General features: G+C 40.0%; 1 protein-coding gene across 2 annotated transcripts; it reads right to left on the minus strand.

The window, feature by feature from the left end:
* Positions 1 to 142: 142 nt before the first annotated feature.
* LOC308093009 (tetraspanin-3-like) lies at positions 143 to 12,943 on the minus strand. Of its 2 annotated transcripts, none has more exons than XM_080439193.1 (7): positions 12,814 to 12,943; positions 10,879 to 11,070; positions 9,422 to 9,496; positions 8,143 to 8,244; positions 7,637 to 7,789; positions 5,938 to 6,021; positions 143 to 2,602 (listed from the first exon to the last, which is right to left on the minus strand). In XM_080439193.1, exons 1-7 carry the CDS (start codon positions 12,874 to 12,876, stop codon positions 2,510 to 2,512), a joined length of 762 nt encoding a protein of 253 aa, XP_080295319.1. In that variant the 5' UTR covers positions 12,877 to 12,943; the 3' UTR covers positions 143 to 2,509. The 2 variants fall into 2 exon arrangements, with proteins under 2 accessions (XP_080295319.1, XP_080295320.1); XM_080439194.1 differs by lacking the exon at positions 143 to 2,602 and adding an exon at positions 3,765 to 4,683.
* Between the last annotated feature and the right edge of the window lie 6,739 nt (positions 12,944 to 19,682).

Genomic DNA, 19,682 nt, shown 5'->3' on the forward strand with positions numbered 1-19,682 from the left:
ATTTCTTAACAGATGACAGAAATACGACACTTGAGTTGCAGTTGAAATGTAGTTTATTTCAATCAGTCGTTTGTTCGCTCCCCCGTACATATGTAGCCTATACGTACATGATTCATTTCCACATACTTCTTCAGCTGTGCTACTGTAGCTAAATACCTAAGGATCAACTTAACATCTAAAAGAATTAAGACTGTACATGATGCCACAAAAGTACAAAATGAAGCGGTAACTCAAAACCATTCTTAGCAAGTATTACAACTAAACAATGTGGTAAAGATATTGTTCGCCTGGAAACATCGCTGTACAAACCGTAACACACACACGCACGCACGCACGCACACACACACACACACACACACACACACACACACACGCACACATGGTGTTTTTAAGTAACACTGATAATATTCACATAGCACTTCTATGCAGTGGTGGAAAGTAACAAGTACATTTACTCAAGTACTGTACTTAAGAACATTTTTGAGGTACTTTAGAATTTTTTTTAGGTACTTTTACTTTATTTGAGTATGTCCATTTTTCAATACTGCTACTGCTACATCTCAGAGACAAATATTGTACTTTTTACTCCACTACAATTATTTCAAAACTTTAGTTACAAGTTACTTTGTAGATTTAGATTATTACAAAACATACATTAAACAATGAAGCTTTATTTTATATTTAGGCTATTTAAAAAGATCACATCTACAAGCTCACAAAGTGTTGCAATGCGACACGTTGTAAACTTCTAGATCTGCTATTGTTAAAATATTTTGACGAACTTTGAAAAACTTTTTATTTTGCATCATGAACACTTTTACTTTTAAGTATATTTTGATGCCAATACTTTTGTACTTTTACTCAAGTAAAATATTGAATACAGGAGTAAAATGTTGAATACAGGACTTTTACTTGTAACAGAGTTTTTCTACATTGTTGTATTGATACTTTTACTTATAAGTAAATCTGAGTCCTTCTTCCACCACTGTGTCTATGTATGAATGGAAAGCGACAACGGGTTGAGAGACTTCCGTTGTTGTGTCAGTGAAGCCTCGTAGATTTAGCCTGTGTGTGCACCAAAGCTTTGTGTTTCGTTGTTTCTGAGCGCAGCGTATGTTTTGAATTGTTTTAAATGGGAGTGCCACGCATTTTAAGCTGAGCTGGAAACACCAGCAGCGCAGCGAGGCGCTCAGCATCTGTTTCGCACTGTGCTTTCACGAGTGGCGATTTTATCTGCTTGCCAAGAGTGAAATATTTTCAACTCGTTGGCGTTCTAAGCTGGGAAGAAATGCTCCGGTGGACACAGCCTAATAGCCTCCTAAAAGAAAAACTCAGCTTGAAACAGAATTGACAATTTATCCATGTGAATCAGAGTAGTTCAATATTTCAAACCCTCTACAGTAGACATTGATGATTACACAGTAAAGATCCTCATCGCAAATGTAATTCTGTGATTGTACAAATGTAACCATTTGGTTACATTTGTACACTCTGAGTAACAAAGGGATAAATTACCATTTTGTTAACAAGATACACAGGAGGGAACTTGGAAACTGTCTAGGTGGACACGTAGTGTTTAGTTTGAGTTAAAGAGGTTTACTGTACTGTGGTGTTAAGCAGAATTATTCTCCAACTCAAAATTAGCAAAAAATAACCAAGGATTCTGTGTGCCGAAGTCTCAATCGTTCATATTCCCAAATATAAACCAAACCAAACCAATTCTAAGAGTAGCATATTGCACTGCATAAATAAAAGGCTTAAATAGTCCGTGCTGCTCCAGCGTCCTTCCCTTTAGCATATTGTCTATTTTAGCTTTGATTTTCCTTTTAAATGTCTCCCAAGATGTCCCTAGAATTCCGGCATAGTGCAAACTGACACACAAAGGAATACATTCCAAACACTGACCTCCAAATGATCTTTTATAATCCTCAAATGATCCTTGATTTTCACTAAATGAACCTCCATGTTCCTCGTATGGACAAAAGGCTGTTTTCTTTCATGAACTGCAACAATACAAAAAGTAAATAAAAACAAACAAAAAAAGATGTGTTACAGATCAACATCAATAATATCAATCAACCGTACAGTATATAACTTTGGCCTTTTTTGAGCATTTAAGTGTGTTTAAAAACGTTTAAAATAACTTACAAATCAATAAAGTCAAGTCAATAAATAACTTATATTTCCCCCCTCCCCAAACCCCCCCAAAAAGGATCCTTTCTTTCTACACAGTAAAATTCTCTGTGTTAATTTAACTCTGAAGAGGGTATAAATGGAACAAAGTGGACCTGGTTCCACTTGTACTCTCTTCAGAGTTACAGGTCCACCTTTGTACCCTTTTCGGAGTTAAACAAACACTAAGGCTTTTACAGTGCGTCTCCAGTGTTCAGTACTTAGTGGATCATGAGCTGTGCAAGGAGTGATTGAGCTTAATAGAACTACAGCTGAAAACTACAAGTCCCAGTGAGGCTCTGCTGATTGGTTGGTTGGTGAGGTGGTGAGGTGGTCCTCATGCGTAACTGTTGGATGTGACCAGTAGCTCGTACGCCGGGTCGTGAGTCCTTCGGCACAACACCACACACGCACATATCATCCCCAGCATCTGCAAGACGCACGCACGCACACACGCGCACACACACACACGCACATACACGCGCACACACACACACACACACACACACACACACACAAGCACATATAGAGAAACACTCAACATTTCAACTGAAAAGTGCAACAGGTGTCAAATAAAGCTGTTTTTATTCATGAAATTGACGCACACGCACACACACACACACACACACACACACACACACACACACACACACACACACACACACACACACACACACACTTGTATTGTGTATTACATACTGTACACATTTTAGGAAAGCAATTTTAAATGCTGACCTTTTCTTTAGTCATTTTTTATGCAAACCTTAAAAACTGTGGTTATATTTAGTTTTGCACAAATACTTTTCCTCTTAAGATTTGCTGATCTGCAGTCTCACAATGTGTTGCGCTGCACGCATTGTTGGTGCGCAACACCAGCGCGCAACAAGTACAGTCACACACACACACACACACACACACACACACACACACACACACACACACACACACACACACACACACACACACACACACACACCTTATTGGCAACTGAAATGCAGCATGTGCCTGTGAAGAGCATCTACAGTATGTTGAAGCTGATTCACCCACACTGATGGAAAATGTCACAATGTCGTGAAATAATGAAATCGCTTGAATTGCATTTCATGACCTCTGGATACATACAACATTCAGGTTGAAGTGCATGTATCCAGCACAGACAGTGCACTGCTAAAACACTGTCACCTTGCTCGACTTATGCTTTGTCTAACGACGAGGTCCCGCACCAACACTCTAATAGCCGAGCTTGTAGATTGGCTATTTATGGCGCTTAACAACACGCGAGTATGGTTAACCCATTAATACCTGGAACGCATCTGTGTCACTTTAGATGTCTTTGGCTATTCAAAAATAGCAGATATACATATGAACTTGTAGATCTGCTATTTTTGAAAAATCGAGGAAAAAAAATGTGGGTTTTTCTTTCAAATTTTTTTTAGGATTTAGAAGACATTTCTAGAATCTTCTCAGGTCTTAATGGGTTAAGTACATAAACATGGTTGATATGGACAGTAGCACAATTATCATGTGAGGTTAGCTCACTGTATATTCCACCTAGCCCCGTCTGTGACCATCTGTGTCGTTACGCCAATTAATTTCCTCCCCACACATTTCTGTGTCGTCACTGCTGTTGTAAGCCACTGGCTCACCTGCCAGTGAGGAGCCTCCACCGGGAGGACGTAGCACCTCCAAACTCCTCCTCTCGTTCAACATTACAGGTGCCGCCCCCAAGCTGTAGTTGAGTACTTGCAACCTCCCGGCCTGGTAAAACGACGATATTCTGTTGTAAAACAACCGTTTTAAATCTGGTTTACTGACAGCCAGTGCAGAATTGCACACAGCAGTGCGCTCCCGACCAGCAGCAGCGTCCAGGCAGTGAGGACGAATGTGCGTCTGTGTTTTTGAAAGTGAAATTCTGCACAGGCTGTCAAAAACCCTGATTTAAACAGTTAATTCACAACAGAATGCCATTTTACCATCCTGTTTTTTTTTTTAAACTACAGACAGCTGTAGGAACATGTCAATACAACTTCGGAAAAAAGGTTTAAAAAAAATACCCCTATTCGCCCGGCACCCTCAGTCCTGGATGGCAACGCTATGTGACGAGTCCAAAGCTACAGTACAGTGACGTGTAAGGTAACAGATGGGGCTACAGTAGGTCAACAGTGTCACTGCGCCTGGCCCGGTAGGCTATCGAGGTCATTACGGTATACACGGGTATTCGGAATTCCTGAAGCTTTCAATAGCATCCAAAATCACACACGCTCCTCGTCCTATTAAAGGGACACAGAGATGCTGAGGTGAATACACAGCATCATGAAGACATTGCCACATATAACTATCTTGAGATGACGTGTTCCAACTACAGAAGCAGATGTGGTTTTAGATGTGGTTTTCAACTGTCACTCTGTCACCAGCACCCGCACATCATCTCTGCTCAGCCCACTGATGTGTCGGCATGTCATCGGCTGTCCCTCATCGGGTCATCCAGCAAGGCACTGTATGCTGCTGGATCTATGGAAGAAGGGGCGCTTTATTACCCGTCTATTCATTGTCCTATGGGTCATTATATTTAAACCCAGCAAGACTTGTGTAAGTTAATTGCATATTAGACACACAGCATTGTAGTTAGACAATGACATACATGATACAATGTCTTTTTTTTTTACAGCCTCAGACAGACACTCGTTTCTGTGTGTGTGTCTGTCTGTTTGTCCGGGGCAAAAACTCAAATTCTTCACAAATTCAAGGCTTCACGGGGTGAGTATCCCTTTAACCCTTCAAACCCGTCATAAGGTCTCTGACACTGAATGCACCTGCTGCAGCAAAACAAATACAGAACATACCAAGAGTGTTTCGTACGATGGGGTGGGCCTGGTCGCGCTGCCAGTTAGAACTCCTTGTGTGTCGCGACTCTCGCGAGGTTCCGAGTTCAAATCCGACTCCTGTCATGTCTGCCGTGTTTCTCCATCTCTCTATCCCTTTCCTGTCTCACTACACTGTCCTGTCTAATAAAGATGTTGAAAAGCCCTGGAAAAAAAAATCTTTGAAAAATCGTTTGTAATCATTGCGTATAGGTTTTTATGTGTATATCGTTAAGGCTTCAGACTTGATGAACACTTGCAGTGAACCCAGAATGAAGTAAGCATTAACTAGCTTGGTTGGCAATTTCAATTAAAGGTGGTGTAAGTGATATATCTTTGTTTATAATATTGTGATAGTAATCATTGCTATAGAGTGTTTGTTCAGTAACAGGGGTCTCCCTGTCTCTCCAGCTCTTTAATAAACAGAAAGTCAGGAGAGAGAACTCATACAGGATACAGAATAAAACAAGTCAAATTAGAAGTGATCAGGAGGTAGCCCTAACCCTAATGCGGAAAATAGCCCATCTACAAGATCACAATGTGTGAGCCTTTGAGCTTAATGATGTTAAACTTTAGAAGTACGACCCCAGATGGTTAAATCCAGTATAAATACAGCATGATCTATTTTATACTTCGTTGTACGACGGTGTTGGGCGGCAAAAATAGCAGATCAACAAGGTAACGCGACGTGACATGTTGTAACCTATATATAATAGATCTGCTATTTCTCTGAATAATCCGTGGTTAATAGCTGGCTAATTCAATCCTTTAGGTTTGAGAATGACAGTATTATCAACAGCATGCGTACAGACAGACAGACATTAACCATTTAAGTCTACGTCATATTGGTAAGCATACACAGATAGAAGCTCATGCATGTGCATTGTGTTTACATTGTGTTTACCTGTATGGATGCGAAGGTCAGAGCTGCCCAGATGACGTACATCATGATCTCCTTCAACTTCTTCACAACGAGAGCCTCACAGCCCTGATGGAATCAAACACAAAGCCATTTACTGACACTAGTTATTTCACATGTGAAAGAAATGCATAAATACTAGAGTTGGTGTAACTGGTGTAAAAAAAAACAACAACAAACATCAAAGTTTGATATAGGCTCTGCTCTGTGCATAGTTGTAGTTCCTTCTTCCAGAACGAGGCATACCCATTTCCTGTTCCGTGTCAGTTTTCCATAGCTTTATTTGATTGGCTCAGCAGCAGATTTAAACTGGAAAAATATCACACCTTCACATGTGTTTCCGGTTCAAATCTGCTGCTGAGCCAATCAAATGAGGCTATGAGAAACTGACCCAGAACAGGAAACGTTAATTGTTGTAGAGGTTTCTACTACTACTTCGATATTATTTAGGACTGTATTATTTATTAAAGGTAAAACCCTAGGTATTCTGATTCTTTGTGATTGCCACAAGTGAAGGTGGGAGTTGAGTCACGTCCGGAAGGGAGATAGTCTTTCACTATTCCCCTTTTTATTGTCTTTGATCTTTATCTTCACTGTGAGATTCTATGCGGTTCTACAGGAACTGTCTGACTCTTAAGTGTCTAACTCTTAGGTTAACTAGTTATCTGACATTTTATCAAGCTGCTGCCTCGACTCTATCGCTCGACGCGCCCTTCTCTGTGTCTTGCAGCTGCTTTTACGTGTGGAATATGATGTCATACGAGCGTAGGACGACGTCACGCTGGCGTCGTGTCCATAATCGGGCGTAATGCCGCGCCGTCATCGTCGTCTTGGCAACATTAATGCAACCTTCTGTTAACTCTTTGACTGCGGACGACGCGATAACGCGTCAAGTGCTACTTTGTCCAGTTGGCCGTCGACGCGCTCGACGCGCTGGACGCGCGTTCATTGTTTAATCTCTGATTGCGCTATGCTGCTTAATATTCAATGTTATTCTCGAGTTCCACTTACTTCACGGACATCTGCATCCGGTTTCATGACCTGGATTCCGTTTCCGGTTTTTGATTCTTTTCCCCAGTCATTTTCGTCCAAAATAGGTAAATAAACGGTCTTTCACACGGTATGACGGACAAACGGACAGTTTCTCTTCTATAATCTATGGTCTGGGTGACGATCAGTCATCGCCGTCGTATATCACAACGTAATTTTCGCCGATCAAAACAATGGGGGGGACGTCACATCCGTTTTCATGTTTTTCCTTGTCTAATCTATGAAGAAGGGTGAGAGAGACCCAACGACATGATCAAAGCTGTCATGTGCTGCGCTCTAGTGGCGGATTTGTGCTGGGTCTTTACATTATGTGTCCTTAAATTATTTTCATGAGAAAAATTCAAAATATAAAAATAAAAAAACACGAAAATTGCTGGCACTGGGGGAGTACTTTATGAAAATACTCTGGCAGTCAAAGAGTTAAAGGGAACTACAGTTGTAGACCGCAAAGGACCAATAATACTGGATTTAAGCACCTGGGGTCGTACTTCTAAAGTCAAACATTGTTAAGCTCAAAGGCTCACACGTTGTGATCTTGTAGATCGGCTATTTTCGGCTTTAGGGTTAGGATTAAAAAAATGGCAAAAACATTTAAATAAAAGTGGCATTCATAAAATCGCAAATGTGTGTGTACCTCCTGATAGAGGTCATGGGGTCGCGTCAGGGTGCCGGTACAGTTGCTGATGTCGGGCAGACAGCAGCTGAGCGGGACGCTGCCGTTCTTAGCCTGTTTAAACCAGCGGGTGTTCCTCCAGTCAGAGTAGTTGTGAATGCCACAGCAGTGAAGCTGCAAGGACAACACACACACACACACACACGCACACGCACACACACACACACACACACACACACACACACACACACACACACACACACACCATGGAAAGCACACACAGTCAGTGTCAGTGTTTCCCAAACAGCGGGTCGGGACCCATTTTTATGGGTCGCAAGTAAATATCCTTTTTTTCCCCCTTTCCTACATTGTATTTGTTATTTCAAAAGAGATTCAAAGTAAAAAAAAAATAAAAAAAAATCACACACACACACACACACACACACACACACACACACACACACACACACACACACACACACACACACACACACACACACACACACACTATTAGCATGTGTTCTCACCTGTCTCTGCACATAGTCAATAGCACGGCTGGGAGCATCAGTGTTGGTACCGTTGTATTCATTATAAACCTTCTGAATGGAGTGATTCACCTCATCCTCCACCTTAAATACACATTAACATGAGACTATTAACATCTATGTACAATACATAATCTATAAACACACTAACATGATGTTATTAACATCTATGTACACTACATAGTCTATGAACACATGAACATGTTATTAGCATCTCTGTACAAGCAGCAGACATTGTCATCCATTAATTAAAATAGGTCCAATGCACTGTTTAAGCTAACACCTAACCAGAGGTGGAAAAAGTACAATTTTGTTTTACTTAAGTAAAAGTATCAATACTGCAATGTATAAATACTCTGTTACAAGTAAAAGTCTGGAATGTAAAATGTACTTGAGTAAAAGAACAAGGGTATTGGTATCAAAATGTACTTAAAGTACCAAAACTAGAAAGTACTCAGAATTATGTAGAAGGTCCCATTTCACAAGTTTTCAAATGTATAAAATGTATGAAAATCTTTTAAAAATAGCCGATCTACAAGCTCACAATGCGTCGTGATGCGACGCATTGTGAGCTTGTAGATCTGCTATTTTCAATTGCCCGAAATGTATATAGGGCTGAAGTGGTTACTGTATATTTTGTAATAATCATCAAAATCTACAAAGTAACTAGTAACTAAAGTTGTCAAATAATTGTAGTGGAGTAAAAGTATAATTACCTACGAAATGTAGTGGAGTAGTAGCAAACGTACAGAAAATTGGACGTACTCAAGTAAAGTAAAAAATACCTCAAAATTGTACTTAAAGGGGTAGTTCACCCCCAAAATAACTTTTTTTCTATTGATTACTCACCCCATGGAGCCTTGAATTCATGGATATTTTTTTGTTTTTGTCGCATTCCTTCCTTTATTATTTGATTATAATAAATTTGTCCCCATTGATTCCGGTAGGAGACACAAATGCATTTGTGTCTCCTACCGGAATCAATGGGGACAAATGTATTAAAATCAAATAATTGGCTTAGGAATGTGACAAAAACTAAAAAATATCTATGAATTCAAGGCTCCAGGTGGTGAGGAATCAATAGAAAAAAAGTTATTTTGGGGGTGAACTACCCCTTTAAGTACAGTACTTGAGTAAATGTGCTAAATGTTACTTTCCACCACTGCACCTATCTAGAAGGACTTGGTGGTCGAATAGTCAACATTCAGATCACTGTAAAACACCACATGCATGTGTAAAGTATGTGTGTTGTGTGTGTTACCTTTGCTCTGTATATGTATCCCAGCACCACCACCACACACTCTGTTAGAAACACCAGCAGAAGGATGGCTGCAAACTGAAATGAAAACACATGCACCTTGTCACCTTGTGTCGCGTGACATAAATAGCTGCTCAACGCATCGCAGATGCGACACGTTGTGACCTAGTAGATTGGCTATTTTCAGTATGCAACACTGTCATACGACAGAGCATAATTTTGGCATTCAAAAGTAAGACATCTTTCTCCCAAATCAAATCAAAGGGGCATGAAATAGGCTGATTTTAAGTTTTTTTCCAGTTCAGTTTAAAAACTAGTACTGTAACTACAGCAGATGACACGTATTAGATTGACCATAAGGCCAGTCCAGACCAAAACCGCTTTAGAGACTGTTGAATTACCTGGTTGCACGTCAATGCATGCCGTTGCATTGTGTCACGAGTGATTCTACTTGTTCAATCGCAAGCATTTCATTGTAGAAGCTATAAAACGTTCCGATCCGAGCGTGTACAGCTCTCTCTGGGAAGCGAGTGGCGTTAGTACCGCTAGTTTGAGCAACTTGGCGACGCCCCCAGTCACTCACGTCACTTCCGAGACGGATAGACGGAGGGGCGTCACATTCAAGTAACTCTCAAAACCTTTCTCCACCACCTGCCTTGACAGTGTGCCACGGCAATCAATAGACTTTCAATTTGCAGGCCTCAGGTTTGAATCTCACCAGGGAGAATGTATTTTCTCAGATGGAACACTACTTTTTGCGGACAATTTGTGATGTATGCCAGTGGTTCCAAAACAGGGGGGTCGCCAAATAATTTCAGGGTGTCCCCAGATAATTAGCTTAATGTGCAACATTGTTTTCTCACTCAACAGTAAACAAACCAACATACAGTATAAGTATGCAGGGTATCTGTACATTTCTAAAGTGACAATGTAATGACTTTTAAGACCTTTTTGATACACAATTGGCCAAACTGTCAAATATTATGTAAGAAGAGTGGCAAACATTGTGAAAATAGCCGATCTACAAGCTCACAACGCCTCGTAGTGCGAGGCGTTGTGAGCTTGTAGTTTGGCTATTTTCACAATATTTATCTGTGGAACTGAGTCAAACTAATTGTAATGCCTACAATTCCAAGTGCTTGTCAGGGTAGGGGTTCCCCCGGGGTTCCCCCGGGGTTCCCCCGGGGGTCCCCGTTCAAATATGATTATTTGGGGAAATGTTTGGGAACCATTGATGTAAGCAACACAGCTGCAGCGAATCAATTAATAATGGGTGTGATAGATTTAAGTGTGCAATGTGAACGTACAGTACACAGCACACCTAACACCTATTATTGATTTAATTAGCACCAGCAGCTGGTTGGTTTATTAACATGTCCACCTCTGGTTCCCCATAACATGCAGCATCAGTCATCTAATGCAGCTTATTTCATAGGTGACAGCAGCGTCATAATACTAACAGTCGCTAGGCCACAGGAGCTTTCACGTATGGTGGCACAGCATCCGATCACCCCGATGATGAAGAGCAGCGTCCCCGCGGCGATGATGACCGCCGCGGGGACCAGCGTGTACACGTCCTCAAAGAAATGCTCATAGTCATCGTATGTGATGAACACATATGCTCCGATGTAACACAGAATACCTGCTGCCGCCTGTACAGAGAGAGAGAGAGAGAGAGAGAGAGAGAGAGAGAGAGAGAGAGAGAGAGAGAGAGAGAGAGAGAGAGAGAGAGAGAGAGAGAGAGAGAGAGAGAGAGAGAGATAGATGTTAATACTCTATATGTTTTTCCCAGTACAGCCCTGGCTGCTTACATATAAAAGTGCATTTATTTTTCGGAGCTCTACAGACCAGGGGTTGAGTTCCCAAAGTTTTTCAGCTTGAGAAACAAAACTGAAATTTGGTGTCTCCCCGAGATTTAAATAATGCTTTCTTGGATGTTTCTTGGAAGCCCTATTGCAAAAATTGTAAATAGAGCTGAGTCTGATTTCTTTTTTTATTCTTCCCCCTCTGTTCTTCCCCCTTATTTTTTTTAAAGTAAATAAATACAACAAAATACATTTGGTAAAAAGAAATGTTAAATGTCAGACCCGTTTTTGGCCCTATGTTTGTCAAACAGTGCTACATGCAATGATGCATTCACTGACGAAAACAATTTAATGTATTAGATGCATTAATTAATGCATTACATATGCAATAAAACGGTTGTTGGCAATGAATGCAACAGCATTAATATGTTTAATCAGGACCCCAGCATCCATATTCTGGGGGCAACATTAGCCAATATTTGCCTCTGGAATGAAGTGGAGTAGAAGTAAAAGTACTGAAATTGGAAATACTCCAGTAAAGTAAAAATACCTCAAAATTGTAATTAAGTACAGCAGAGTAAATGTACACCACTGCCTGCAGGCTGCATGGCATCAATGCCAGCCATGAACTGGCATCATCATAACGTCAACTAGGTATGGTGCAGGCCAGGGCTGTCTGCGGCAGCCATCATCAACCCAACTCAACCCAGGCCAGCTGCAGCTATAACCCAACCTTACAACAGTGGTGTCATACTTTAACCACATTTTATACTTAGGTATTCAAAAATAGCAGACCCATACTGTAGGCTACAAGTTCACAACGCGTCACATCTAGAATGTTTGTAAATTTGTAGTTTAGAACATTTTAAACACACATTTCCTCGTATGTGAGGGTCCCTAGCTGGTACAGAATCTTTACAAATGGATGGGGGTCCGCTGGCCGCGGCCAAATCATTTGTCCTTTAATGTTCGAGAACCACTGCTTTACAATGTTCACATCTGTCTTTCTGCTATCATTAAACAGCAGCAGCTACTACTAACCACAAATACCAAAACAAAACAAATGCTTTGTGTTTTAGTTCAGGCTGGATCGTCTGCAGATTGCCAGAAAGCTATCTGGCGGTGTTGCCAGGTTTTGCGAGAGAAACAAGCAACCAAGTCTAGGAAAACAAGCCCAAAAGAAGCAGTTTAGGCCACATGAGCACTTTAAAGTAAAGCTATATATACTAAGTAACACCGGTTATTTGAAAATAGCCGATCTACAAAGCTCACAACGCGTCGACTCGTTGTGAGCTTGTAGATATCTAAATAAAATGTGGAATATATAATAACATTCTAACAACACAAATGCTCCCTGGCACAAAACATTTGTGAAAATATTTAAGAACCACTAGTTTAAAAGATAATTAAAACATTTGGAAACAAGCCTAAAGAAGCAAGTACACGTTAGAAATCAGCCCCAAAAAACTTAAAAGAAAAACAAGCCCCAAGTCACTTATAATAAGCGGACATGGCAACCCTGCTCTCTGTCGCAGTTCACCAGCATCCATACCGTTATTTATCAGATGAACTGATTTACATAAAACTTACCCAAAATATCAGATTAAGAAACACCAGCACGGTTTTAGATGACGTAATCCCACACTGACCCATGTTGGTCAGGGCTGGAAATGGAAAAAACAAAACAAAAAAACAACAAGATATAAAAAATGACCGATGCACCTGCAGCCTCTCTGTTCTTAGAATAATAATAATAATATTCATAAGAAAATGGCCCCGGCGGAGTGGCTCCGCCCCTTCTGCTCGTGTTGAACCAACCAGAGCGCTGCAAAGAGTCACTTGTCCCCGATGAGCTCATCGTTCAAAACAAACTGGGACTGGGTGACGATGATTATCATCGATGATGATGATGATGATGATGATGATGATATCAACCTGCAACATGGAATCCTTTGCTCCACACACATGTAGGCCTATTACAATAAATAAGTTAGGGCGGTTCTCACTTCCCATAGCTAGGAGGGAACTCGTCAAAAATCAAGATTTGGCTCATGGTGATAAGTTTCAGATTTTTGGCATGGTGTTAGAAATAATAATGTATGCCTTATTGTAATGTTGTCTGTTTTGTCCTTCTCTCCTCTAAAATCATTTGAAAGTAGCAGATCTACAGTAGTCCCCATCATTAAACACAACACAAGAGGTGAAATGAATTAACGTAACTGTTATTTTATTTGACAAAACAGGGCAGTGTAAAACAATAAAAACGTCATACTCTGCTATGGGGATGAGGATGGTGGCTGCTAGCCTTAGGAATGTGATCGTTGATGGCCTGTGTCTCTGTGTCTCTGTGGGTGGCTCCCTTTAGCCTCCATTAGCCTCCATTAGCTTTGTAATTGTTTGGTAAATAAAAACACCAACACAATAATTGTTTGGTAAATCAATGTACATATTATTATTATTATGTCTCTGTCTCTCTCTCTCTCTCTATGTCTCTCTCTGTCTCTCTCTCTCGCGGTCCGGGTCGAAAAGTCAGGTCCAAGCGGGTCGAGAGCGGGTCGAATGGTCCGGGTCGAATCGTCCTGGGTCGAAATCTCTGGTGACCGTGTTAGGTATGGGCATAAGGTTTTCAAAAACCATCGCTTGGGCTCGCCCCCTAGTGGTCGGTTTGCAATAACTCGAATATTAGGTAGGTATAGGCTAGGTGAAATCCCAAATAATTGATATAAAACATTTTCAATTGATTCTGATACTGCTGGGCATGCTAAAAAGCATACTAGAAATCTAGGAAAATCTAACTTGTGGAAAGGAATCATTTTCAAGATGGCGTCCGCGATGGCTGCCGGGAGCTTAAAATGGCCATAAACTGGGAGGGAACAACAAAAATCATAAAAGTTGTGCACTTAGTAGGCCTAACTAGTTTTAGATTTTTGGCATGGTGTTAGGTATTCTTTGAGACACACATTCGGGTTTTTTTTTAACCAATAAGCACCTTTGTTTGATCCGTAATCGGGACAGCTGACGGTTTTGCGGGCCAAACAAAGGCATCATGTGACTTTGATCCCAATATTAGATAGGTCCATATATGGTTGAAAGCCCAAATAATTGATAGAAAATATTTTTCAATAAGAAAAAAATAAGAAAATCCTGTGCACAGGTTGAGAACCACATGTATAGACTTACTTAGTATAGCCTACATGGTAAAGCATGCATTCATCAGGGGGTCAAAATAATTGGCTACTCTAAAATAAAACAAATAAAAAACATATTTAAAATAATTGATTTAAATATGATAATCGATACTCTAAATAATAAAGTATAAAAAATAGCCGCTCTAACAACGACATGTGAGCTTGTGGATCGGCTATTTTAGTCATTTTTGTGCGACACCGTTTCGGAAAAGCATAAAAGGGGTTAAGTGATTATACCTAATCGATTTAGTAAAAAAAAAATCACGCTTCTTGAGTAGGCCTATTCGATTAATCGAAAAAGTAATCAATAGAACAATCGCTAAGAAAATAGACGATAGTTTCAGCCCTAATATTATTTACCACTTCACATAATATATTACACGTCCTATAAATAAAAAGTGATGTTCCTTTTCTGACTTTTTGGATTTGAAGTTCTGTATGAGAATGTTCCTGGCCTCAAATATATATGAGCAGATAAGGACAGAGTGGCAATGTACATATCTGTCAAAAGGATACGCCTACACAAAACGGATTGAGTGGTTGTAGTCATTGTGGTCCTTACTCACATGAACCCTACCCTATTAACCTCGCATCACCAGTCTTTCCACCTCGGAGGAAAGCCTGGTGTCTGTTACTAAAGACCCATATGATCCGGTCTAGGCCACGCCTACTGGAAAAAAAAGGAAAAAATAATCCTGTTTCCGGATTCTGCCCATCCGGTTTTGCGGTGCCGCTTTGTTTTGGTTCCCCAATCCCTATTTAAATGGAATAGAATTTCCCCGTGGGATAATACAGACGCTAAATAGTCTCCGGATAGTGCACGCACATTTACATTTTAAAAAATAAGCGAAACTATGCCGCATCAACGATTTTATTATCGGACCTATTTTGGGGTGAGACGTGTTTCCGGTTCTGCCCATCCGGCCACTTTTTATTTTTTTAACTTCCGCTCCCGACCGGATCATATACCCGAAAAGGAATGGTGCCCAGGCTTGGGGGAAACATTTGGCAAAAATAGTAGATCTACAAGCTCACAACCGGATTGTAGATTGGCTATTTTTGCCAAAGATATTGTTTAGTGTAGTAGAGCGAAAACAGGAAGGGGGCGGGGCCCAGAGGGATTCCAGTCAAAGTATGGTATACGTTTTAAGTTGTTAAGTTTAACTGGGAGGGTAAATATTGCTGTGAGCTTACAATAAATCCTTGCAGTGCAGGCTCACTGCTCCTACTGTACAGTTTGTATAGTTAAACTATATCCCCCCGCAGTCATTTTGGTTAATTTCATGTTAGTTTCAAAGGCAACACAATGTCAGCACTTATGAAAGAATGTCATCTGTAGTTAGGATGTTGTTTGTGGTTTATGCCACAGGGTGGCAGTGTTTCACTGTTAACATCATACAGGTGGATGGAGAAATTACAGAAGGCCTACACTTGGAAGCAGCACAATAGTGTACAAATACATGATGCATCAAACATTGATTGTCAATTATTCGGTGATGAGCCTGAATAAAACCAGACTACAGTACCATAATCCCTTGATACAAATGTCCAGAGACATGTTATACGATAACAAATTTCCCATTTGAGAAAATGTGAAGTCACATCTTTCTTTAACCCAAACAAACCAATTATTTTGGCCCCTTGATAGGAGATGGATTACTCTACCCACAATGAGTACCTGTGAGAGGTCTTCAATCAATAGTGACTTTGGCTCTATAGCCCGAAGTTTCAACTTTATTGAGTTGAAAATGTGTACCACTTCATGTCTGGTTTACAGGCAAACAGGCATGGCAACTTTAGAAGCAATAGATTTATATTGTGGATAACAACAACCACCATCTACTTTCTGGTCCATATGTCCATTCTTTTTCAGAGCATTTCACTATGGTCACCACAGAGCAAATTATGTCATGAATCATATGAGTCATGTGACATGTCACCCAAGACAAACAAAGATTTCCCCAGTTCCTATAAACTCACATTGCGTTTCATCGAATGATGTTAGCAGCAGATACTTGACCTGACCCCATAGGGAAACGAGCTTGCATCCCAACAGCAAACGATGGTTAGACGTCATATCGTATGGATCATCTAGTCCAAGCAATTATAGACTAGCAGATGGCTAATCATGGTCTACTCTAGCCAACATCAAAATAACATCAGTGTTAAAATGCTCCAGTGAGCTCTTCAAACAGAGTGAATTTGTGAGCTGCATTTGTATTTCCTGCTATTTAATTGTATATGTACTCATCAGGGTCAACGTGGTTAAAGACCCATAATCAGTTTAATGTTCTGTCTGTCTGTCTGTCTGTCTGTCTGTCTGTCTGTCTGTCTGTCTGTCTGTCTGTCTGTCTGTCTGTCTGTCTGTCTGTCTGTCTGTCTGTCTGTCTGTCTCTCTCTCTCTCTCTCTCTCTCTCTCTCTCTCTCTCTCTCTCTCTCTCTCTCTCTCTCTCTCTCTCTCTCTCTCTCTCTCACACCAATTAACACTAAAACTAAGCCTTTTCAAAAAACTAAAAACCGAACTATTAAACCCACTTCAACAACGAATCAAAATTTAACTAAAATTGCAAACAAAAAGTCTAAATGAAAACATTCAATACAAATAAATCATAATGCAAAATGATAAACTATAATAATAACCTTGCTTTATGGCAAGCAGTGACATGGCTGCATGTGTGGATGTCAAATGGGACTGTTGGGTGAACTGTAGCATGCAACAGGGTGGGGGAGCTGGGCTTTGTGTAATGGAGTGAGTGAGAAGAAGCTGAGATGATGAATTCAATGTGTCATTTCTTCTGGAATGAGAAAACATATGTCACGGGACATCTGTGCATTCAAATGTATGGAAACAACATCAACAGTGGAAATTCAAACTGCACTACTACACTAATATTTGTCACAAACACTGAGTGAGATGAATAGATAATATGAATAAACAATTCACTCTTGGCGTGGTTTAAACTAAAGCTGCAATCCGGGACTTGTTTATATTTATTAAACGTTATTTTTAGATGTTTCTTTTTCTTTTCTTTTTTTCCCCAGTTTTTTCGTTCTTTCTATTTTGTTAAAAATAAGTGTTATAGTGTAATATCTCTTTAGTAAACAGGAAATACATTTTCAGGGCGGGATAACAATTTTATCCAATTAGGAGAGAGGACTCATACAGGAATAAACAAGTGAAAATGGAAATTATGAAACAAAAATAGCAGAGAATTTTTAAACTGGAACACTATAAAATTCAAGCTAATAAATGGGCACTTTCTCCTGATTGGTTGCATTTCATATGGGTCTGTACTTGGCCCACTCCTTTTTCCCTATATACCAAATCTCTTCACCTAACATGATAGCTGATCTACAAGCTTGCTATTTCTGCCAAATGTTTGCCCCAGAATAGGGACGCTAGGGTTCAAGTGGTTAATGTAATATCTACATTTCTAGCAGAATGTCCAATTATAACTCAATATCTTCATGCAGGCAGACATGTGCCTTTCATATATCTGTGCTATGAGCTGAATTAATGAGCTATGGCTGATTCTTCAGTAGGGAAGATATGCCTTCAGTTTATGAAAAATAGTGCACTGCAAGGAAGACAAGTATTTATACAAATTATACTGGTCAAATGCAGAGAACTGGAAAACTATTACTAATATACTATACTAAACAAGTAATTTATCCTAGCCTTGTCAAGCATTTAAAGTGACTTTCAGTACTTGAGACAGAAATTGTCAGGGACTCAAACATCAAACGCAGGAGACATGGATTAAATGTGATCTAGACTTTACTCACAGATAAACAATACACTAAACAGGAAAACTCACAAAACAAATGACAAGCGTGCAATACAGGAACCAACACTCAAGAAACATACACTGCGGAATAACTCGAAAACTCTAACAAAGAGAACCTAACATCAAACCATAAATCAGCAATGAGCACACTTGGACAGAGTCTAGTCTATAGTCTTTGGAGCTCGTTACCCAACTCAGGTCATGGACCTCTCCAGTGACCACTCTGGGAAATCAACAGCCATAAAACAAATAAATGGGTGCTGTACTGTGACTGACTCATGTGTTTTGTATAGTAGGGGTTTCAGACATGCATTGAGTTTTATTCTGACGTTTATTGACTTCATGTAATTCAACTGAATGTTTTATTTATTTATTTATTTTAACTCTTTAATTCTGCTGTATTGCTACAACTGGACACTGTGTTGTGTCCAAAGTTTCTGTGCTGTGTTTTCAAGGTGACCTTGGGCTGTATTCATTTTTTATATATATACTTTGTTTATGGGATATTCCACAGAAGCATTCAACAATAAAAAAACAATAAACAGATTGAATTAACACCCAAATACTCAAAACATACAGGAAATACAGGTTAAATAAAATGCAATAAATGAAAAAAGCAGATAAACACAGACAGATAAACAAAACAAAATCAGTCAAACAGTACATATCCATGACACATCTATAATCCACATAACAGCGCAACACCCCTGCCACAGCAAGCCCATCACATCAGCGTTCCACCAGACCTCAGTATTCTCCATCAAGGATGTATTTAAATTGTGTACAAACAAAACCGTTGGGTTCTAAAGTGTCAAGGTTGTGGATCCACAGTGCTTCTCTGCGAAGCAATTTGTTAATTATGTCTCCACCCCGTGATGAGGCTGACATTTTTTCTATTCCCCAGAATTTCAGGGATGCTGGGGAGCCATGGTTTGCTTGTTTATAGTGCCTGGCCATGGCATATTCTGGGTTGTTATTGCAAATAGCAGTTTTATGCTCACCTATACAGAGTTTACGGTCTAAATGAAGAACTGAGCCTTTCATGCTTTTTACAGACGGTCCCTGAGGCTTCCTGACATGTTTTTGTGTGCTTTTTATTCTTGAGAGTGTTTTCCCCTTTTTGTGTCTTTACAATTTAAAACATTTCAAAAATGTTGTTTAAAGTATTTTTTGCATTGGCCTAATATTCTTTGGCCCTTATCTTTACATGTACACTGTTTTAAACTTACCTTATCATGGCATTATATGGTTACACTATTTTGTATATCTTGTAATATGTTAAATGGTCCATATGCCCAGAGCTAACCCTAATCATCACTGATTGTCACAACCTTGAGACCGTGACTTGTAGTACTAGGTAATTAACACTAAACAGAGGGCCATCTAGCATTGGTTTATTGTCTCCGCCAGGAGACTATGTTTTCGTTCCCGTCCATCCGTGTGTCCGCCAAGCTAACATTGGTCAAGCTCCACGTGACACGTG

The sequence above is a fragment of the Gymnoscopelus braueri genome (assembly GCF_963280865.1).
Source record: "Gymnoscopelus braueri genome assembly, chromosome: 1".
Taxonomy (NCBI): Eukaryota; Metazoa; Chordata; class Actinopteri; order Myctophiformes; family Myctophidae; genus Gymnoscopelus; species Gymnoscopelus braueri.

Coding starts and splice junctions, on each gene's coding strand:
- LOC308093009 (XM_080439193.1), bottom strand. CDS start 12,876: ATGGGTCAGTGTGGGATTACGTCATCTAAAACCGTGCTGGTGTTTCTT. Junction 11,071..12,813: donor TTCTTAATCTGATATTTTGG/GTAAGTTTTATG, acceptor CTCTCTGTACAG/GCGGCAGCAGGTATTCTGTG. Junction 8,245..9,421: donor GATACATATACAGAGCAAAG/GTAACACACACA, acceptor TGTGTATTTAAG/GTGGAGGATGAGGTGAATCA.